This window comes from Manis javanica, chromosome 16 (assembly GCF_040802235.1).
Source record: "Manis javanica isolate MJ-LG chromosome 16, MJ_LKY, whole genome shotgun sequence".
Lineage (NCBI taxonomy): Eukaryota > Metazoa > Chordata > Mammalia > Pholidota > Manidae > Manis > Manis javanica.
The window spans coordinates 46,471,992-46,495,586 of record NC_133171.1 but is presented as its reverse complement, the minus strand read 5'-3'; the positions used below and the strand labels follow the sequence as shown (position 1 = coordinate 46,495,586).

The 23,595-nt window shown below is 41.3% G+C and overlaps 1 protein-coding gene across 2 annotated transcripts in view; it reads right to left on the bottom strand.

The window, feature by feature from the left end:
• Positions 1-23,595, bottom strand: part of CRIP3 (cysteine rich protein 3) — a 32,203-nt gene that overhangs the window by 1,679 nt on the left and 6,929 nt on the right. Inside the window, exons 3-7 of one of the 2 annotated variants that reach the window (XM_037004213.2) lie at positions 7,708-7,826; positions 1,043-1,246; positions 681-775; positions 237-294; positions 13-132 (exon numbers count right to left, since the gene is read on the bottom strand). In XM_037004213.2, the coding sequence (XP_036860108.1) occupies positions 13-132; positions 237-294; positions 681-775; positions 1,043-1,085 (316 nt within the window). In that variant the 5' untranslated portion in view covers positions 1,086-1,246; positions 7,708-7,826. The other variant, XM_073224419.1, reaches the window with a different exon arrangement.

The window sequence follows — 23,595 nt, the reverse complement described above, 5'->3', positions numbered from 1 at the left end:
AGCCTCACTTACTTTTCTTGCCCTGGGGGAAGCCAATACTGGGCCTGGGGGTGCTGAAGCTGCTGGGGCTGAGAGGAGTGGTGGGAGTGGGGGAATTGTAGAGGTAGGAGCCCACCCCACCAATATTCACCCCTGCAGAGAGAAGAGGGGAGGGAGGTCAGGCTTGAGCTCCAGCTCCCAGCCACAGACAGGGTTCTGCTGCCCCCTTGGCCCCTTCCAGGCTGGTACTTACTTACCCCTGGGTCCGAAGAGAGCCCCATAGCATGGCCTGTGGCAATACGGCCTCCCATTGTGCTAGGCACAAGCAGAGGGAAGGGCGTTGCTCAAGGCTGTCCCCTGTGCCCCACAGGCCTTCCCCCAAGAGAGGCTGCCAGGTATGTCTGTTCACTGGCCTGGGCTGGTGGGGCTGGGAGGGGTAGGGAGTGGCTGGCGTGCCAGAGTTGCCACTGTGGTCAGTGAGAAAGGGCAGGGGCAAGTCAGGAAGCAATGCTGCTTCTCCTCTCTCCGCCACCCAAAAGGCCTGGGGTCCACTGGCACAACTCATGCTCCCCAAATCCTGGCTGGTGGTCTTCTGAGTTGGCTGCTGAGGTTGCTTTTGGTGGGCCTCCAGGGCCTAATCTGAGGGCTGGTGCATGTGGACAGTGACAGACACAGGGCTGTGTGTCCTAGCCAAGCCTCACCTCTGCATGCCCTCCTGGGGATAGGACGCTGTGGCAGTGCTCACATTTCAGGCAGAAGCGGTGCCAGTTCTTGCCCAGGGAGCTCACTTTTTCCGCTGTGAGGAACAAGGTGGAATAAGAGGCTGCCTAGAGCCAGGCTAAGCAGCGGGCACCCTTCTTTCCCGGTTCGGCCCCGCTTGCCCTGCTTCCCGGAGACAATGGGGAGTGCCTCCTGGAGGCCGACTCCATCCCGCCCGAGGGACCTGTGCCCCACAGGTGGAAAGAGGGTCTGGAACCACACCGTGGCCTGCTCCTCGTGTCCTCGGGGAACCCAGCAGGTCGCACTCTCCCTATCTTCTCCCCTTCCTCAGTCTGGGGCTCACCGAAAAACACGGGTTGCTGGCAACGCGGGCAGGTCCAGCTCATGGTTCCGCTCGGGGCTGCCGGTGCTTCACACTGTAGCCACCGCGGTGGGGCTCCGTTTCCGCCCCCTCCGCTGGCTCCGCCCAAGGTTCAGCTTTGAGCTTCATTGGGCTGAATCCGCTGCTCCTTGGCACCCATTGGCCGCCAGAAATTTAGAACTTCACCTGGGGGATGCAGTTGACTTCGCAATTGCACCCAAACACTAAAGCCCCCGCAACCGGGGGAGAGGGGAGAGGGGAGTGGGTTTTGAAACCTGACTGGGAGAGGAAAGAGCAATAAGGACGCCCGGTGGCTGGCCCTACTTTCTGGCTGGCTAGGAGGGGAAAACTGTCCAGAGTGTAGACGCCGTTAAAACACTATTAATAATTTCGACGACAGGTCATGGATGTAAAAAAATATGGTTTAATTCTTTCCTGGCAGTCTCACAAGCGTTAAGGCAACGGAATCTGGAGCCCATTTGTATTACTTCCTAACTCTTTGGCTTCAGGCAAATGACTTAATCTCCCTCTGCCTCCGTTTTCTTATATGTATAGTAAGTATCTACCTTAGCGGATTGTTGTGAGAATTAGATAAATTAATACGTGCAGACTGCCCAAACAGTGCCTGCCATATAAGTGCCAATAAAAGCAATAGTTATCATTATGAGGGGTCCCATAATGATATCAAGACTCTTAGTTTGGAAGCCTTAAAACATGGTCTGCATTCAATTGTTTGCAGGTTAAATTATAATTTAATTTATATAATTTAATAAATACTAAATTTAAAAGTATAATTCAGACGCTACACATTCGTAATTTAGTTTAAGATTTTTTAAATATTTGTTAAAAGTAGCTCAGCAGTGCTTCAAGGGACATTTCAAGAAATTTAAGCCTACATAATGGGAGAAAACATTCAAGAACATATATCTGCTAAGGGTCTAACAACCAGAATATACAAAGGACCTTAAACTCAATAATAAAAAAACAACCCAATTAAAAAATGGGCAAATAATGTGAGTAGACATTTTTTCCAAAGAATATATACAAATGGCCAACAAGCACATGAAAAGATGCTCAACATCACCATTCATTGAGAGATAAAAATCAGGACCACATAAAGTACCACTTTATACTTACTAGGATATACAATAAAAAGATACAATAAAAAAGATGAGTAGTAAGGATTTGGAAAAATTGGATTCCCTCATAAATACTTGATGGGAATATAAAATAGTGTTGCCCTTTGAAAAAACAGTCTGGCAATTCCTCAAAAGGTTAAACAGAGTTATCATATGATCAAACAGTTGTACCTCTGGATATATACCCAAGAGAAATGAAAGAGTATGTTCACAAAAACCTTATACATGAATGTTCTCAGTACTGTTATTCACAATAACCAAAAGGTGAAACCCAAAGTCCATCAACTGATTAATGGATAAACAAAATGTAGCATATACATGATATAATATTACTCAGCATTGAAAAGGAATGAAGTACTGATGTATGCTACAACATGGATGAACCATAAAAACATTATGCCAAGGGAAAGAAGCCAGACACGTAACACACCACGTGTTGGATGATTCCATTTATATGAAATGTCTAGAATAGGGAACTCCATAAAGGCAGAAAGTAGATTAGTGGTGGCTAGAGGTTTGAGGGAGGGGGATTGGGCATATTTGTGGGATGAAAATGATATGGAATTAAGATAGTGGTGATGGTTGCAGAACACCATGAATATACTAAATACCAATGAACTGTACACCTTAAAAAGGTGAACTTTGTTATGTGAATAATGTCTTAATAATGCCTGAAGGGCTCTTTTTAAAAAAAAAAAGGTAGCTCAGCAAATGAGGAGCAGGAAACAGAGCTGATTACCTTGTACCAGTGCCCCAGCAGAGGAAATAATCCCTGAATGAAGTATCACGGTGAAATGAGGAGTTTGAGTAAATCCCTCTGTTTTGTCAAATCAGCTTGGAAAAGGCTGATGGGAGTATGTGTGCTAAACTCATCTCTGGGCTGCAGTGCTGTGTCCTGCTAGGTGAAAGAGTCCTATTTGCATATTGGGAGCGCCAGACCCTCTCAGGACTTCAGTTCCCTCAACTGGGCAATGGGGATGGGAACTTCCATTCAACACTCCTATTTCCTCACTTGTCTCTGTCAGTACTTTTTGCTTATAGTGACACTTGTTTTATCCTCCTTGTTGACTTCTAAAGATAGATGGCTTGCACACTGTGAAACAAACTTTTCTATACTTGATCATTATTTGTTTTTTGTCAGGGACTGTTCCAAGATCCTCAGTTTTATAACCATTTTTTCACAGGCTTCTTTAACAAACTTGAAAAATATTACAGTTTTAACCTCCACTGTTATTTTACTCTTGTGTTTCTGCCTTTCCCATTTGTTTCTTCTTGAAGAAGGCAACTTGAGGTTCACTGTCATTTGCTCTCTATGGCTCTCATGGGAAAGGCCCCATTTCAGGAGGTTAGAAGGTCTTCATTGTTATATTTATTCTTAGACACGCTGCTTTCCCTTAGGAAGGCTAGCTTCATCTGCCCAAGGAGCTATCCTCAGAATTTCTGGGCATATCAAATAATCCTTTTCCAAGGCTCCCCAGCTCCGTGTTGGATCACCTTCTGTGCATGCCTCAGCCTCCTGGACGGGCAAAGGGCCTCACACAAAGAAGCAAGTACTGGAGTATGAGTACCATGTTGCTTTCACACAACTTGCAGTGAATCAGTGGGGCAAATGCTTTACTACTCCCTATCTTCTGTGACCTTCCCATATTGTATGGTCATGACAGTCAGAGTATGCCTCGGCTCTTCTACTTCACTGTTCACCAAAGTATAGTTGAAGCTCCTCCTTTCCAAATATTTGCTATCAACATGCAGGCACAGCAAATCACAGTGTTCCATTCTTCTTGCTTGCCTGGTTTCTATTATTCCCACTCTAAAAGAGGTTTTGTAAGGAATGCTAACAGAAAATTAACATTTCTTGTAGAAATGTATTTGCAGTTACCGAGAGTGGCTGTTCTGAATACTTTGTGTAACTAAAGCCTCTAAAGTGATATTTTAACAAATACAGAAATGGATAAATCCTACTCAACTATCAGGGTGCAGGTTGTGTCATCTCTTATAAGAGGTAGGCCCCTTTCATACAGATGACTGCTCCCTTGGTAGCCTACCTCCATACCCCCTGCTTTTTCCTGAACAGAATTCTGTCACAGTATCTATAATATTGTATTATACTCATTTACTTGTCTTTCTTCAATTTATAGGATTGATTGAGACTTACTTTTTTGTGTCTATAGCACCAAGTATATAGTGTAGGTGCTCAGTAAATGATAGCTACTATTATTACTAAAATCTTCCACTAACACCTTTTACTTCAGTTTTTAAGTTCTATTTTTGGGTATGTATATGTTGTATAGTTGTTGTGTTTTCTTGATGAATTGATAAAAGATTGTTGTTAGGTTGAAGAAACAAGCTTATCAACTCTAGGTGAGTGGGGGTGGAGATAATGACCTCAACCACCTGGAGGGCTGTCACATGGAAGAGGCATTAGGGGCACTATGGAGACCCTGGATAGAGGTTACATGGAAGCAGATTTGGATTCAGTCCAAGAAAAGAACCTTCTAATAGAGCCCAAACATGGAGTGGCTGCTTGAGACACTAGTGAACTTTCTGTCTCTGGCTATTATAGTAATGTTGGACAACAAACCAACTGACTGTCAGTGCTGCAGTAGGAATGCAAGCATCATATATAAACAAACCTTTAAGGTTTCCTCACAATATGATAATATACGATTCTGTGATTTCATTCTCAAGGAGGAGTTTGAAATTCTGTTAGCAAAAGAGCATTGTGAACATAGTGATAGCTGCCACCTAGGGAGTGCCAGCTACCAGCACTGTACTTGTTATTTCTGATGAGGGATTTAAATGTACATTACCAATTGTGCAGAAAACAATTGCTCAAAGAAGTTAAGAAATTTGTTCAACCTCATACAGACCCAAGCATTCTGACTCTCAAGCTCATATTCTTTCTACTCTCTGCTCCTAAGCATGATTTCTGCTAAACTGCCCATGTGTTTCAGTCTGAAAGGATTCTACAGTTGTCTGCATAGCACCTCTGTCCCTGAAGGTAGAAGGGCCTATCCAGGTAAATAATGGGTTGAGATGCAAGAGGCAGGGAAATGTCATTAAAATTTTTCCACAGCTTCTCAGTGCCCTCAAGACAAAGTTTTTTAACTTGTTTATAGGACCCTCTACCGTTCCAGTCTTCTAGCCATTTCTCCTGTTGCATCAACCCCTCCAACCACATGAAATGAACTTCTTAAGCCTGCTAAGCTCTTTCTTGCCTTAGGGCCTTTGCAAATGCTCTCTCTTTTCTGGGGACTTGTTTCCCCAATATCTTCACCTTGCTAATTTCTGTCTAGCCTTAGCTGCCCTTCATCTACTCAATATCCAGCTACTGGTGCCAGGCACTCTTTCCCGTAGCCTCCTGTGCTGGGGGATAGAGGGAGTACAAGCTATGACAGCTGCATTTTCCCTGCCTGAGTGCTGAATCAAATGAGGAAAAAAAGGCAGATGGAGACCTATGATAAAGGCCATGCTTGTAGCTTAATGGGAGAGTATAATAGATCTGCCAACTTCCTGACCACCTACCCCACCCGAGTCTAGGTTTTCTCTATCCTCTTAGTCTGAGAACTCCATGAGGGACCAGGACTGTTTTGCCAACCACTGTGTATGCTTCCAGAGCCTTGCTCAATCTCTGGCATTGTGCTCAATAAATATTTATTGGTGAATGAATGTTAAATGTTAAGCACAACTCTCCCTCAAGTGTGAGCAGATGAGGGCTAGTGGGAGAGATGGGGGATTAGGAGGGGACTGGTAGGGGTTGAGACTTTTGTTATGACAAAAGCCCTAGAGCAAGAGAAGCTCAGCTACCTAGATGTAAGGACTCAGGAGTTTGTTTCTTAATATACATGAAGATCAGCATGTATGATGCAAAGTAGAATATGATATAAACTATTCCTGATTATAAATACTAGGTAACTAATAAAGTAAAAAGAGAGCTCAAAACTTGCTTTGGCAGCAAACCAGTCCCACTAATTACAGTCATTCACAAGAACTTACTAATTAAGCTTAATTAGCATATAGCACAATTATGTCTATCATTAAATATATGGCAAATGTGAGAATGTGTTATATAAACTGTAAAGCACCTTACAAATATGGCTGCTATTATGTGCCAGGTTAATGTTGCAGTGAGTTTTGATTACAACTATAAATTCCACTCATTTTATGTCTTTGTAGATTTGTTCAAGTGTATGCTTGTGATTTTTAAGGCATTATCAAAAACTTTGCTCCTAGATGATTCTTTTGAAAGATTTCACTCAGTTTTGGTATGCTAATGAAAAATCAGTCCTACCTCTTTATCAGTATTTCTTAAACTTCATTACCCATAACCTCAGTGCTTTCTCACTCCATCTTCTGCATATACCTCCAACTAGAAAGCTTTACCTTCTGCATTTAATACTACTAAAGAAAAACAAAAATAAAAATAGAAACATACATGCAAAACAAAAACATATTGAAATGCTTTCTTAAGAACACACTAATCCTTCCATCTGTAGAGCACTGCTGTACATTATTAATGGCTCTATCAAGTCTGATTTTATTTTTTCCCCTTGTTTTCCAGCATCAACCTGCCCTCACATGAACCTCTTGAGGGCACTCTACATAGCTACTTGGGGCTATTGAATATGCTACATTTTGTGATTCAGTGGCATCAGCTCTACTAATTTAGAATCAAGACTGCAGGAATGGACCCTGACCCATTGTCATGGCTTCTTTCTACCTCTGCTTGTGAAGAAATCAAGAACAGTTTTAAGTGATGACTTTCTATGCAAAAAAAAAAAAAAGATGGATTTAGTTTCTCAAGTATTACTTGGAAATGATCCCTCAACTAAAGTAAGAAATCTATTTCATCTGAAAGTATATAAAATAACTACCTCCAAAAGACAAGTACCAAATGATTTCACTCCTTTGTGGAGTATAACAACAAAGCAAAACTGAAGGAACAAAACAGCAGCAGACTCACAGACTCCAAGAAGGACTAAGGATGACCAAAGGGGAGAGGTGGGGGAGGGCCGGTGGGGAGGGAGGGAGAAGGGGATTGACACACATGGTGTGTGTGGGGGTCATGGGGAAAATAGTGTAGCACAGAGAAGACAAGTAGTGACTCTGTGGCATCTGGTTATGGTGATAGACAGTGGCTGTGGTGGGATGTGGGGGGGGAACTCCATAATATGGGTGAATGTAGTGATCACAATGTTGCTCGTGTGAAACCTTCATAAGATTAATAAAAAAGAAGTAACTACCTCCAAATAACTAGCAGCATAAAAATGTTTCCATATGCTGGAAACTAAGAAGAAAAAGAGAGAGTGAAACTTGCTGGTCAGCTTGCTTATAAATCTGATGGTGACAGTGCTTCTTCCTGTAAACTACCAGCAACTTCCTCATCATTTTACGTCTGGGGGAGCAATTTTTTCCAATATATAAAAATAGTCCTTCCAGGTCATGAGGCTATGTTAATAAGACTAAAACCATTTAATCTTATGATTTCAGACAATTGCAAATGCTTACCCCTCTTCATAGAAGAGTCTTTCAGTTCCCTATGCAGCTCAAGGTCACAGAATCAGGAGTCAAGTTCCAGCCTCTTCCCAACTCCAAAATGAGTGGTCTTTTTCTCTTCTTTTCCTGAGCTTTTGGAACAGGCAGAGTTATAAGGTCTTTATTTCTCATCTTTTATTATTCCCCCACCCAACCACCACCACAAAAGAGCAGCAATTACAAGTATCTTAGTGAGGACAAGAACTTCAGCACCAATCTCTTGATAAAAAGCCACAAAGAGAAAGGCTACAAAGGTGGCACTGGATCTTTGCAGCTTTATAGGGGACATTTCATTTTCTACTTAGAAGCACTTCCTTTGGAAAACCTCATCTGCACCCATTCCACATTAATTCAACTTAGTCTAGATTGTTCACTAGAATAGAATCTGCTTTCCATGGTGAGCTTATGACAAGAGCTTGATCTAAGTACTTCACTCACCTGGCCATACTAATTGTTCAGGTATAGAAATCACATTAGTCATTCTCCTTGAGACTTTCTGGTGTAATAATGAAAGATATAAAAGATATACTCTCATTTTCAAGATAAAAGCCTGTAAGGATCATGGCAGCTTGAGACCACAGGGGATATTTTGCCTGAGTGGAGAGAAAATGAAACTGAACAGAGCTGTGGGAATGGGGAACAGAGAGACCTGATGACATCTCTGATCTCTTGGATATAACTCTGCCTTGGTTTCCCAGCTACCAAGCCCATCCATTATTTCCTTAAAGTTGTTTAAGTTTCTTTTACTTACAATCAAAAGTAACTAGCAGTTACTTTTGGTAGTCCTAATTAATACCACATGTAACTTTCTACAGGTAGAAGAGCTTATAGTTAAGAATTATTTCATATTGTATAAAGTTCTGACACTGCAGATAGCTTTATTTTATTTTTATTAAGGTATCATTGATATACAATCTTTTTTTTTTGTGCCTATGCTTAACACTTTCCCAATAAAAACATTTGTATCAAAGCCAGTATCTCTCTCATTAAAATAAAAGCTCCTTCACCAGAGAGGTCTGAGGGCCCTGAGGGTCCCTTATAACACTCTCTGGTTTTCTGTCTTTAAGTCACTTCTTTCTTTTTTAAATTTATTTATTTTTTATTCATTTTAGTATCATTAATCTACAATTACAATAAGAACATTATGGTCACTAGACTCCCCCTTCAGCAAGTCCCCCCTTACAAACCGCATTACAGTCACTGTTCATCAGCGTAGTAAGATGTTGTAGAAACACTACTTGTCTTCTCTGTGTTGCACATCCCTCCCTATGCCCCCCCCCCACCTTACACGTGCTAATCCTAAGTCCCCTTTCTTTTTCCCTGCCCTTATCCCTCCCTTTCCACCCCTCCTGCCCAGTCCCTTTCCCTCTGGTAACTGTTAGTCCATTCTTGGGTTCTGTGATTCTGCTGCTGTTTTGTTCCTTCAGTTTTCCTTTGTTCTTATACTCCACATATGAGTGAAATCATTTGGTACTTGTCTTTCTCCTCCTGGCTTATTTCACTGAGCATAACACCCTCTAGCTCCATCCATGTTATAGCAAATGGTAGGATTTGTTTTCTTCTTATGGCTGAATAATATTCCATTGTGTGTATGTACCACATCTTCTTTTTCCATTCATCTATTGATGGACACTTAGGTTGCTCCATTTCTTGGCTATTGTAAATAATGCTGTGATAAACATAGGGGAGCATCTGTCTTTTTCAAACTGGAGTGCTGCATTCTTAGGGTAAATTCCTAGAAGTGGAATTCCTGGGTCAAATGGTATTCCAATTTTGAGCTTTTTGAGGAACCTCCATACTGTTTTCCACAATGGTTGAACTAACTTGCATTCCCACCAGCAGTGTAGGAGGGTTCCCCTTTCTCCACAACCTTGCCAACATTTGTTGTTGCTTGTTTTTTGGATGGTGGCGATCCATACTGGTGTGAGGTGATATCTCATTGTGGTTTTAATTTGCATTTCTCTGATAACAAGCAATGTGGACCATCTTTTCATGTGTCTGTTGGCCATCTGAATTTCTTCTTTGGAGAACTGTCTGTTCAGCTCATCAGCCCATTTTTTAATTGGATTGTTCACTTTTTGTTTGTTGAGGTGCATGAGCTCTTTATATATTTTGGATGTCAACCTTTTATCAGACCTGTCATTTATGAATATATTCTCCCATACTGTAGGGTACCTTTTTGTTCTATTGATGGTGTCCTTTGCTGTACAGAAGCTTTTCAGCTTGATATAGTCCCACTTGTTCATTTTTGCTTTGGTTTCCATTGCCCGGGGAGATATGTTCATGAAGAAGTTGCTCATGTTTATGTCCAAGAGATTTTTGCCTATGTTTTCTTCTAAGAGTTTTATGGTTTTATGACTTACATTCAGGTCTTTGATCCATTTCAAATTTACTTTTGTGTATGGGGTTAGACAGTGATTCAGTTTCATTCTCTTACATGTAGCTGTCCAGTTTGCCAGCACCATCTGTTGAAGAGACTGTCATTTCCCCATTGTATGTCCATGGCTCCTTTATCATATATTAATTGACCATATATGTTTGGGTTAATATCTGGGGTCTGTATTCTGTTCCACTGGTCTGTGGCTCTGTTCTTGTGCCAGTACCAAACTGTCTTGATTACTGTGGCTTTGTAGTAGAGCTTGAAGTTGGGGAGCAAGATCCACCCCCCACTTTATTCTTCCTTCTCAGGATTGCTTTGGCTATTCGGGGTCTTTGGTGTTTACATATGAATTTTTGAACTATTTGTTCTAGTTTGTTGAAGAATGTTGTTGGTAATTTGATAAGGATTGCATCAAATCTGTATATTGCTTTGGGCAGGATGGCCATTTTGACAATATTAATTCTTCTTAGCCAAGAGCATGAGATGAGTTTCCATTTTTTTTGCCTCTTTAATTTCTCTTAAGAGTGTCTTATAGTTTTCAGGGTATAGGTCTTTCACTTCCTTGGTAAGGTTTATTCCTAAGTATTTTATTCTTTTTGATGCAATTGTGAAGGGAATTGTTTACCTGATTTCTCTTTCTATTAGTTCATTGTTAATGTATAGGAAAGCAACAGATTTCTGTGTGTTAATTTTGTATCCTGCAACTTTGCTGTATTCCGATATCAGTTCTAGTAGTTTTGGAGTGGAGTCTTTAGGGTTTTTTATGTACAATATCATGTCATCTGCAAATAGTGACAGTTTGACTTCTTCACCAGTCTGGATTCCTTGTATTTCTTTGTTTTGTCTAATTGCCATGGCTAGGACCTCCAGTACCATGTTAAATAACAGTGGGGAGAGTGGGAATCCCTGTCTTGTTCCCGATCTCAGAGGAAAAGCTTTGAGCTTTTCACTGTTCAGTATGATGTTGGCTGTGGGTTTATCATATATGGCCTTTATTATGTTGAGGTACTTGCCCTCTATACCCATTTTGTTGAGAGTTTTTATCATGAACGGATGTTGAATTTTGTCGAATGCTTTTTCAGCATCTATGGAGATGATCATGTGGTTTTTGTCCTTCTTTTTGTTGATGTGGTGGATGATGTTGATGGATTTTTGAATGTTGTACCATCCTTGCATTCCCTGGGATGAATCCCACTTGGTCATGGTGTATTATCCTTTTGATGTATTTTTGAATTCGGTTTGCTAATATTTTGTGGAGTATTTTTGCATCTACGTTCATCAGGGATATTGGTCTGTAATTTTCTTTTTTGGTGGGGTCTTTGCCTGGTTTTGGTATTAGGGTGATGTTGGCTTCATAGAATGAGTTTGGGAGTATTCCCTCCTCTTCTATTTTTTGGAAAACTTTAAGGAGAATGGGTATTATATCTTCTCTGTATGTCTGAGAAAATTCCAAGGTAAATCCATCTGGCCTGAGGGTTTTGTTCTTGGGTAGTTTTTTGATTACCACTTCAATTTCTTTGCTGGTAATTGGTTTGTTTGATTTTGTGTTTCTTCCTTGGTCAGTCTTGGAAGGTTGTATTTTTCTAGGAAGTTGTCCATTTCTTCTAGGTTTTCCAGCTTCTTAGCATATAAGTTTTCATTGTAGTCTCTAATAATTATTTGTATTTCTGTTGGCTCCGTCATGTTGTTTCCTTTCTTGTTTCTGATTCTGTTGATGTGTGTTGATTCTCTTTTTCTCTTAATAAGTCTGGCTAGAGGCTTATCTATTTTGTTTATTTTTTCAAAGAACCAGCTCTTGGTTTCATTGATTTTTTCTATTGTTTTATTCTTCTCAATTTTGTTTATTTCTTCTCTGATTTGTATTTTGTCCCTCCTTCTGCTGACTTTAGGCCTCATTTGTTGTTCTTTTTCCAATTCTGATAATTGTGACATTAGACTATTCATTTGGGTTTGTTCTTCCTTCTTTAAATATGCCTGAATTGCTATATACTTAAGACTGCTTTCACTGTGTCCCACAGAAGTTGGGGCTTTGTGTTGTTGTTGTCATTTACTTCCATATATTGCTGGATCTCCATTTTAATTTGGTCGTTGATCCATTGACTATTTAGGAGCGTGTTGTTAAGCCTCCATGTGTTTGTGAGCCTTTTTGCTTTCTTTGTACAATTTATTTCTAGTTTTATACCTTTGCAGTCTGAAAAGTTGTTTGGCAGGATTTCAGTCTTTTTGAATTTACTGAGGCTCTTTTTGTGGCCTAGTATGTGGTCTATTCTGGAGAATGTTCTATGTGCACTTGAGAAGAATGTGTATCCTGCTGCTTTTGGGTGTAGAGTTCTGTAGATGTCTATTAGGTCCATCTGTTCTAGTGTGCTGTTCAGTGCCTCTGTGTCCTTACTTATTTTCTGTCTGGTGGATCTGTCCTTTGGAGTGAATGGTGTGTTGAAGTCTCCTAAAATGAATGCATTGCATTCTATTTCCTCCTTTAGTTCTGTTAGTATTTGTTTCACATATGCTGGTGCTCCTGTGTTGGGTGCATATATATTTAGAATGGTTATATCCTCTTGTTGGACTGAGCCCTTTATCATTATGTAATGTCCTTCTTTATCTCTTGTTACTTTCTTTGTTTTGAAGTCTATTTTGTATGACACTAGTACTGCAACACCTGCTTTTTTCTCCCTATTGTTTGCATGAAATATCATTTTCCATCCCTTGACTTTTAGTCTGTGCATGTCTTTGGGTTTGAGGTGAGTCTCTTGTAAGCAGCATATAGATGGGTCTTGTTTTTTTATCCATTCAGTGACTCTATGTCTTTTGATTGGTGCATTCAGTCCATTTACATTTAGGGTGATTATCAATAGGTATGTACTTATTGCCATTTCAGGCTTTAGATTCGTGGTTACCAAAGGTTCAAGGTTACTTTCCTTACTATCTAAGAATCTAACTTAACTCACCTAGTGTGCTGTTACAAACACAATATCAAGGTTCTTTTCTATTTCTCCTCCTTTTTCTTCCTCCTTCATTCTTTATATGTTAGGTGTTTTATTCTGTACTCTTTTCTGTTTCCTTTGACTGTTTTTGTGGATAGTTGATTTTATTTTTTGCCTCTAGTTAGTATTTGGTTGGTCTGTCTGCTTTCTTTGCTGTGATTTTATTTTCTCTGGTGACATCTATTTAGCCTTAGGTGTACTTCCATCTAGAGCAGTCCCTTTAAAGTATCCTGTAGAGGTGGTTTGTGGGACGCAAATTCCCTCAACTTTTGCTTGTTTGGAAATTGTTTAATCCCTCCTTCAAATTTAAATGATAATTGTGCTGGATATGGTATTCTTGGTTCAAGGCCCTTCTGTTTCATTGCATTAAATATATCATGCCATTCTCTTCTGGCCCATAAGGTTTCTGCTGAGAAGTCTGATAATAGCCTGATGGGTTTTCCTTTGTATGTGATCTTTTTTCTCTCTCTGGTGCTTTTAATACTCTGCCCTTGTCCTTGATCTTTGCCATTTTAATTATTTTATGTCTTCGTGTCATCTTCCTTGGGTCTCTTGCATTGGGAGATCTGTGGGCTTCCATGGTCTGAGAGACTATTTCCTTCCCTAGCTTGAAGTTTTCAGCAATTATTTCCTTAAAGATGCTTTCTATCGCTTTCTCTCTTCTTCTTCTGCTTGGATTGGTCACACAGTTCTCTCAATATCTTTCATTCTTAGAGATCCTTTTTTCTCTCCGTGCCTCAGCTTCTTTGTATTCCTCTTCTCTAGTTTCTGTTTCATTTATTGTCTCCTCCACCATATCCAACCTGCTTTTAATACCCTCCATCGTGCTCTTCAATGATTGGATTCATTTCTGAGTTCTTGGATGTCTTTCCATACCTCCATTAGAATGTTGATGATTTTTATTTTGAACTCCCTTTCAGGAAGAGTCACAAGGTCCATATCATTTTAATCTTTCTCAGGAGTTGTATTAATAATTTTACTCTAGACAAGGTTCCTTTGGCGTTTCATGTTTGTATATGGCGCCCTCTAGTGTCCAGAGGCTCAATTCTGGAGCTGCTCAGCCCTTGAAGCAATGCCGGGGGTCACAGGGGAAGTGATACTGGTGCCTGGGGGGAGGAAAGAGCTGTTCCCTGCCTCCCAGCTGCTGTGCCTGTCTCCACTGCCTGAGCCAGTGGGCTGGTCACAGAGGTGTAAGTTTTTGTCCCAGAGCAGCCGGATATGGATCCCTGCTTTCCACAAGTAGCCGGGATTCCAGTCTCCCCAGGAACTCTGCCTGTATTAACTGTCCAACCCTATAGTCATGTGAGTCTCATGAAAGCACCATGAAATGTAGGTTTGTGCTCCCAGAGGAGATCTCTGGAGCTAGGTATTCAGCAGTCCCAAGCTTTCCACTCCCTCCCTGCTCCGTTTCTCTTCCTCCTGCCAGTGAGCTGGGGTGGGGGAGGGGCTCAGATCCCGTGGAGCCACAACTCTGGTACGTTACCCCGTTTGGTGAGGTCTGCTCTTTTCTCCAGGTGTATGCAGTCTGCTGCCGTCCTCTTTCCTGTTGCTCTCTCAGGATTAGTTGCGCCAATTAAATTTTCTAATTGCATCCAGTTTTAGGAGGAAGCCTCTCTCTCTCCTCTCACGCCACCATCTTTAATCTCTCTAGATATACAATCTTATAAAGATTTCACATGACCAACACTGTGGTTATTATATTCACCCATATTATCAAGTCCCCCCCACACACCCCATTGCAGTCACTGTCTGTCAGCATGGCAACATGTGATAGAGTCACTACAGGCACTCCATCGCCCCAGCTGGCAAAGCAGCCCCAAGATCCCTCACTGTGATAAGCAGCCTGCTGCTTCTTCCAGCTGGCACCTGCGTGCAAACCCATTGTCCCTGCCATTGCTTCAAACCAGCAGGAGAGCAGCCCCGCCTACAGCAACTACACAGCTTAATGCAGAGGCCTCTCCCTGTGCGTGGTTTATTGGCCCTGACAGCGGAGACAGACACTGTGACTGGGAAGCAGGTAAGGATTTTATCTTCCCAGCAGACACCCCCGCTGCTCGCCTGTGACCCCTGCCATTGCCTAGGCCATTGTGTAGGCCACCCACGGCAGTTTAGGGGATTAACCCAGAGGCTGCTCCCTGCATGTGGCCCACTGGCCCTGACAGCGGAGACAGGCAGTGTGAACAGGAAGCAGGGAAGGGCTTTGTCCTCCCAACAGGCACTGGCGCTGCTCACCTGCAACCACTCCCATTGTTTCAGGACTATGAAAAGGCAGAAGAACGTTGTTCAATTCAAAATCCCTCAAACACCAGAAAGAGGGCCTGTGAGACTGAAATCACCAATCTTCTGGAAAAATTATTCAAAATAAAAGTCATAAGCATGCTAATGGAGCTACAGAAAAATATTCAAGAGATAAGGGATGAATTCAGAAGGGTGACAGACACCTTAAAAAACAGTAGCTGAATTGAAATAAACAATGGGCGGATTTAAAAGCAGATTAGATGAGGTAGAGGAGACAGTAAATGGAATAGAAATTAGAGAAAAGGAACACAAAGAAGCTGAGGCACAGAGAGAAGAAAGGATCTCTAGGAATGAAAGAATATTAAGAGAACTGTGTGACCAATCCAAATGAAACAATATTCACATTATAGGGGTACCAGAAGAAGAGGAGAGAGGAAAAGGGATAGGAAGTCTTTGAGGAAATAATTGCTGAAAAATTCCCCAATCTGGGGAAGGAAACAATTTCTCAGGCCATGGAAGTGCACAGATATGCTAACATATTGGTTAACCTAGAAGAAATGGACAACTTTACGGAAAAATAAATGACACAGGAAGAAACAGAAAATCTGAACAGACTAATTACCAGAAGTGAAATTGGTAATCAAAAAACTACCTAAGAAAAAAAAAACCTGGACCAGATGGCTTCACCACTGAATTTTATCAAACATTTAGAGAAAACCTAACCCATCCTCCTTAAAGTTTTCCAAAAAATAGAAGAGGAGGGAATATTTACAAACTCATTCTATGAGGCCAGCATCACTTTAATACCAAAACCAGGCAAACATACCACAAAAAAAGAAAATTACACACCAATATCCCTGATGAACATAGATGGAAAAATACTCAACAAAATATTAGCAAACTGAATTCAAAGATACATCAAAAATATCATCATGATCAAGTAGGACTTATTGGAGGGATATAAGGATGGTACAATATTAAAAAATTCATCAACATCATATACCACAGCAACAAAAAGAAGCACAAAATCACACAATCATGTCCATAGATGCTGAAAAGCATTCAAGAAAATTCAACACCCATGCATGATAAAAACTCTTAACAAAATGGGTGTAGAGGGAAAATTCCTCAACATAATAAAGGCCATATACAACAAACCCACAGCCAACATCATACTTAACAGTGAAAAGCTGAAAGCTTGACCTCTATCTACTCAAGATGGCAGCATGAGTAAGGGTGGGGAAAATCTCCTCCCAAAACCATATATATTTTTGAAAATACAACAAATAGAACTATTCCTAAAAGAGATACCAGAGGATACAGTACAACAGCCAGGCTACATCTACATCTGTGAGAACTCAGCATCTCACAAAGGGGGTAAGATACAAGCTGCGGTCCGGCAGGACCCGAGCACTCCCCCGACCCCAGCTCACTGGTGGGAGGAAAGGAGTTGGAGTGGAAGCACAGGACTACTAAATATCCAGCCCTAGTAATCTGTACCAGGAGCACAGACACACATTGCATGGTGTGCTGGATATTAGAGAAACGGAAGGGTAGAGTCCAAGACAGAGACTGCGAGCGGGTCCCCATAGCTGGCTCCCCTGGGACAAGAGAAAAGCAGGCGCTTTTTAGAAGTCTGAAAGGGACAAGGGCTTAACAGTTGAACAAAATTGTCCCAGCACACTCAGCCTAGCAGGTTGGGAATTTTGACGAACGTTGGGCCCCCTAGCGCCTGGGGGATAAAGCAGCCCCAAAGCCCCTCACAGTGATAAGCAGCCTGCCATTTGTTCTCCTGGGCCGGCACTGCAAGTAGACTGACTGACCTGCCACAGCTGCAGAGCTGCCCCGCCCGTATCAACCACATAGTCTCCTCCCAGCGCACAGCTAATCAGGGCAGGCAGTGGAAGCTGGAACAAGGTCCAGAAGACACAAAGGGGTGCCATTCTCGCAGGAGAACACACCCGGCACAGCTGTGACCCCCCCCTCCCCCGCAATGCTCTAGGCTAGCCTGAGGGTGGCCACGCCCACGGCAGCTGAGATTATCCCACAGACTGGCTCACGGTATGCGGGTAACCACACAGGCAGCAGAAGCTGGAGCAAGGCCCGGAAGGCAGAAAGGGGCACCGCTCTTGCAGGAGAACACACCCGGCGTGGCTGCGACCTCCTGCAGCACTCTAGGCTAGCCCGAGTGTGGCCCCGCCCATGGAAGCTCAGGAGATTATCTCAGAGACTGCCTCCCGGTCTGCGGATAACTGGCACAGGCAGCGGAGAAGGGCAAGGCAACCAACAAGGAGGAAGAGACTTTGTTCTCCCAGCTGACACATGTGCCACCTGCCTGCGACCACTTCTATCACCATGAAAAGACAGAAGAATCTGGTCCAGTCAAAAATCACTCAGACTGTTGGGAGCAAATCTGTGGGCCTTTAGGCAGATTCGGTCACAAAAGCCTTAAGACAACAGCAACGTTTGAGTAAAAATCTTTCCTGTAAAGTCAGCTAAAAATCTTTCCTGTGAAGTCAGCAACAATGAACCCATCCACGCGTTAGAAACAAGTTTTCCTCTATTACCAAGAAGCGCATTTAGTGAACTCCTAGGTTAGAGCTAGGGGTTAGGCTACCTAGCAACATATGCATTTCTAAGTTAGAGCTAGTGGTTAGGTTACCTCGAAGCATGTGCCTTTTCTGTCCTTTGTTAAGCAAGAAACACCCTCTGCCCCAGGGGAAAGCCCCTCCCTTAAAACCTCCCTCCCAAGGGCCCCCACCCCCAAAATGGCGAACTCCCCGCTTCTCTTCCGGGTCCTCCATTCCCGCCGGTGCCAACCAAGACCCAATCACCCCTCTACACCTCCCCGCCGGCGCCACCTACGGTCCACCCTGGGTCTCCTGACCCACCCCTTACTTGCTAACCTGTATAAATTGAGCCTGCAAACAATGAACTGTGCCAGCTTGATCAGACATCCTGTCTTGTTGGTCGTTCTTTGTGTCCCTTGCCCCATTCTTTTTTTTTTTCAATTCTCTCCTCCAGGTCGTCGACCCCCGTTGATAGTCCTGCAGGTCGGGACATCAGACAACCCCAGAGAGAGGGCCTGGTGAGAGAGATATAACGAATATTCCGGAAAAAGAATTCAAAATGAAAGTCATAACCATGCTGATGGACCTGCAAAGAAATATGGAAGAGCTAAGGGATGAAGTCCAGAGGCAAATAACAGAAATGAAACAATTGATAGAAGGGTTTAAGGGCAGACTGGATGAGGTGCAAGAGACTGTTAATGGAATAGAAATCAGAGAACTGGAATACAGAGAAGCTGAGACAGAGAGATAAAAAAGAATCTCCAGGAATGAAAGAATATTAAGAGAATTGTGTGACCAATACAAATGGAACAATATTTGCATTATAGGGGTACCAGAAGAAGAAGACAGAGGAAAAGGGATAGAAAGCATCTTTAAGGAAATAATTGCTGAAAACTTCAAGCTAGGGAAGGAAATAGTCTCTCAGACCATGGAAGCCCACAGATCTCCCAATGCAAGAGACCCAAGGAAGATGACACGAAGACATAAAATAATTAAAATGGCAAAGATCAAGGACAAGGGCAGAGTATAAAAAGCACCAGAGAGAGAAAAAAGATCACATACAAAGGAAAACCCATCAGGCTATTATCAGACTTCTCAGCAGAAACCTTATGGGCCAGAAGAGAATGGCATGATATATTTAATGCAATGAAACAGAAGGGCCTTGAACCAAGAATACCATATCCAGCACAATTATCATTTAAATTTGAAGGAGGGATTAAACAATTTCCAAACAAGCAAAAGTTGAGGGAATTTGCGTCCCACAAACCACCTCTACAGGATACTTTAAAGGGACTGCTCTAGATGGAAGTACACCTAAGGCTAAATAGATGTCACCAGAGAAAATAAAATCACAGCAAAGAAAGCAGACAGACCAACCAAATACTAACTAGAGGCAAAAAATAAAATCAACTATCCACAAAAACAGTCAAAGGAAACAGAAAAGAGTACAGAATAAAACACCTAACATATAAAGAATGAAGGAGGAAGAAAAAGGAGGAGAAATAGAAAAGAACCTTGATATTGTGTTTGTAACAGCACACTAAGTGAGTTAAGTTAGATTCTTAGATAGTAAGGAAAGTAACCTTGAACCTTTGGTAACCACGAATCTAAAGCCTGAAATGGCAATAAGTACATACCTATTGATAATCACCCTAAATGTAAATGGACTGAATGCACCAATCAAAAGACATAGAGTCACTGAATGGATAAAAAAACAAGACCCATCTATATGCTGCTTACAAGAGACTCACCTCAAACCCAAAGACATGCACAGACTAAAAGTCAAGGGATGGAAAACGATATTTCATGCAAACAATAGGGAGAAAAAAGCAGGTGTTGCAGTACTAGTGTCATACAAAATAGACTTCAAAACAAAGAAAGTAACAAGAGATAAAGAAGGACATTACATAATGATAAAGGGCTCAGTCCAACAAGAGGATATAACCATTCTAAATATATATGCACCCAACACAGGAGCACCAGCATATGTGAAACAAATACTAACAGAACTAAAGGAGGAAATAGAATGCAATGCATTCATTTTAGGAGACTTCAACACACCATTCACTCCAAAGGACAGATCCACCAGACAGAAAATAAGTAAGGACACAGAGGCACTGAACAGCACACTAGAACAGATGGACCTAATAGACATCTACAGAACTCTACACCCAAAAGCAGCAGGATACACATTCTTCTCAAGTGCACATAGAACATTCTCCAGAATAGACCACATACTAGGCCACAAAAAGAGCCTCAGTAAATTCAAAAAGACTGAAATCCTACCAAACAACTTTTCAGACTGCAAAGGTATAAAACTAGAAATAAATTGTACAAAGAAAGCAAAAAGGCTCACAAACACATGGAGGCTTAACAACACGCTCCTAAATAGTCAATGGATCAACGACCAAATTAAAATGGAGATCCAGCAATATATGGAAGTAAATGACAACAACAACACAAAGCCCCAACTTCTGTGGGACACAGTGAAAGCAGTCTTAAGTACATAGCAATTCAGGCATATTTAAAGAAGGAAGAACAAACCCAAATGAATAGTCTAATGTCACAATTATCAGAATTGGAAAAAGAACAACAAATGAGGCCTAAAGTCAGCAGAAGGAGGGACAAAATAAAAATCAGAGAAGAAATAAACAAAATTGAGAAGAATAAAACAATAGAAAAAATCAATGAAACCAAGAGCTGGTTCTTTGAAAAAATAAACAAAATAGATAAGCCTCTAGCCAGACTTATTAAGAGAAAAAGAGAATCAACACACATCAACAGAATCAGAAACAAGAAAGGAAACAACACGACGGAGCCAACAGAAATACAAATAATTATTAGAGACTACAATAAAAACTTATATGCTAAGAAGCTGGAAAACCTAGAAGAAATGGACAACTTCCTAGAAAAATACAACCTTCCAAGACTGACCAAGGAAGAAACACAAAATCTAAACAAACCAATTACCAGCGAAGAAATTGAAGTGGTAATCAAAAAACTACCCAAGAACAAAACCCTCAGGCCAGATGGATTTACCTTGGAATTTTCTCAGACATACAGAGAAGATATAATACCCATTCTCCTTAAAGTTTTCCAAAAAATAGAAGAGGAGGGAATACTCCCAAACTCATTCTATGAAGCCAACATCACCCTAATACCAAAACCAGGCAAAGACCCCACCAAAAAAGAAAATTACAGACCAATATCCCTGATGAACGTAGATGCAAAAATACTCCACAAAATATTAGCAAACCGAATTCAAAAATACATCAAAAGGATAATACACCATGACCAAGTGGGATTCATCCCAGGGAATGCAAGGATGGTACAACATTCAAAAATCCATCAACATCATCCACCACATCAACAAAAAGGACAAAAACCACATGATCATCTCCATAGATGCTGAAAAAGCATTCGACAAAATTCAACATCCGTTCATGATAAAAACTCTCAACAAAATGGGTATAGAGGGCAAGTACCTCAACATAATAAAGGCCATATATGATAAACCCACAGCCAACATCATACTGAACAGTGAAAAGCTCAAAGCTTTTCCTCTGAGATCGGGAACAAGACAGGGATTCCCACTCTCCCCACTGTTATTTAACATGGTACTGGAGGTCCTAGCCATGGCAATTAGACAAAACAAAGAAATACAAGGAATCCAGACTGGTGAAGAAGTCAAACTGTCACTATTTGCAGATGACATGATATTGTACATAAAAAACCCTAAAGACTCCACACAAAAACTGCTAGAACTAATATCAGAATTTAGCGAAGTTGCAGGATGCAAAACTAATACACAGAACTCTGTTGCTTTGCTATACAGTAATGATGAACTAAGAGAAAGAGAAATCAGGATAACAATTCCATTCACAATTGCATCAAAAGGAGTAAAATACCTAGGAATAAACTCAACCAAGGAAGTTAAAGACCTATACCATGAAAACTACATGACACTCTTAAGAGAAATTAAAGAGGACACTAACAAATGGAAACTCATCCCATGCTCTTGGCTAGGAAGAATTAATATTGTCAAAATGGCCATCCTGCCTAAAGCAGTCTACAGATTCAATGCAATCCCTATCAAAATACCAACAGCATTCTTCAACAAACTGGAACAAGTAGTTCTAAAATTCATATGGAACCACCTAAGACCCTGAATAGCCAAAAGCAATCCTGAGAAGGAAGAATAAAGTGGGGGGATCTCGCTTCCCAACTTCAAGCTCTACTACAAAGCCACAGTAATTAAGACAATTTGGTACTGGCACAAGAACAGACCCAAAGACCAGTGGAACAGAATACAGACCCCAGATATTAACCCAAATATATATGGTCAATTAATATGTGATAAAGGTGCCATGGATATACAATGGGGAAATGACAGCCTCTTCAACAGATGGTGCTGGCAAACTGGACAGCTACATGTAAGAGAATGAAACTGGATCATTGTCTATCCCCATACACAAAAGTAAGTTCAAAATGGATAAAAGTCTTGACTATAAGTCATGAAACCATAAAACTCTTAGAAAAAACATAGGCAAAAATCTCTTGGACATAAACATGAGCAACTTCTTCATGAACATATCTCCCCAGGCAAGGGAAACAAAAGCAAAAATGAATAAGTGGGACTATATCAATCTGAAAAGCTTCTGTACAGAAAGGACACCATCAATAGAACAAAAAGACATCCTACAGTATGGGAGAATATAGTCATAAATGACAGATCCGATAAAGGATTGACATCCAAAATATATAAAGAGCTCACACATCTCAACAACCAAAAAGCAAATAATCCAATTAAAAAATGGGCAGAGGATCTGAATAGACACTCCTCCAAAGAAGAAATTCAGATGGCCAACAGGCACATGAAAAGATGGTCTACATCGCTAATCATCAGAGAAAAACAAATTAAAACCACAATGAGATATCACTTCACACCGGTAAGGATGGCCACCATCCAAAAGACAAACAACAACAAATGTTGGCAAGGATGTGGAGAAAGGGGAACCCTCCTACACTGCTGGTGAGAATGTAAACTAGTTCAACCATTGTGGAAAGCCATATGGAGGTTCCTCAAAAAACTCAAAATAGAAATACCATTTGACCCAGGAATTCCACTCCTAGAAATTTACCCTAAGAATGCCAGCAGCCCAGTTTGAAAAATACATATGCACCCCTATGTTTATCGCAGCACTATTTACAATAGCCAATAAATGGAAGCAACCTAAGTGTCCATCAGGAGAGGAATGGATAAAGAAGATGTACATATACACAATGGAATATTATTCAGCTGTAAGAAGAAAACATATCCTACCATTTGCAGCAACATGGATGGAGCTACAGGGTATTATGCTCAGTGAAATTGGCCAGGTGGAGAAAGAGAATTACCAAATGATTTCACTCATCTGTGGAGCATAAGAACAAAGCAAAAACTGAAGGAACAAAACAACAGCAGACTCACAGAACCCAAGAATGGACAAACAGTTACCAAAGTGAAAGGAACTGGGGAGGTTGGGTGGGAAGGGAGGGAGAAGGGGAATAAGGGGCATTATGATTAGCACACATAATAAAGGGGGGGCATGGGGAAGGCAGTATACCACAGAGAAGTAGTGACTTTATAGCATCTTACTACGCTGATGGACAGTGACTGTAATGGGGTATGTGGTGGAGACTTGATAAT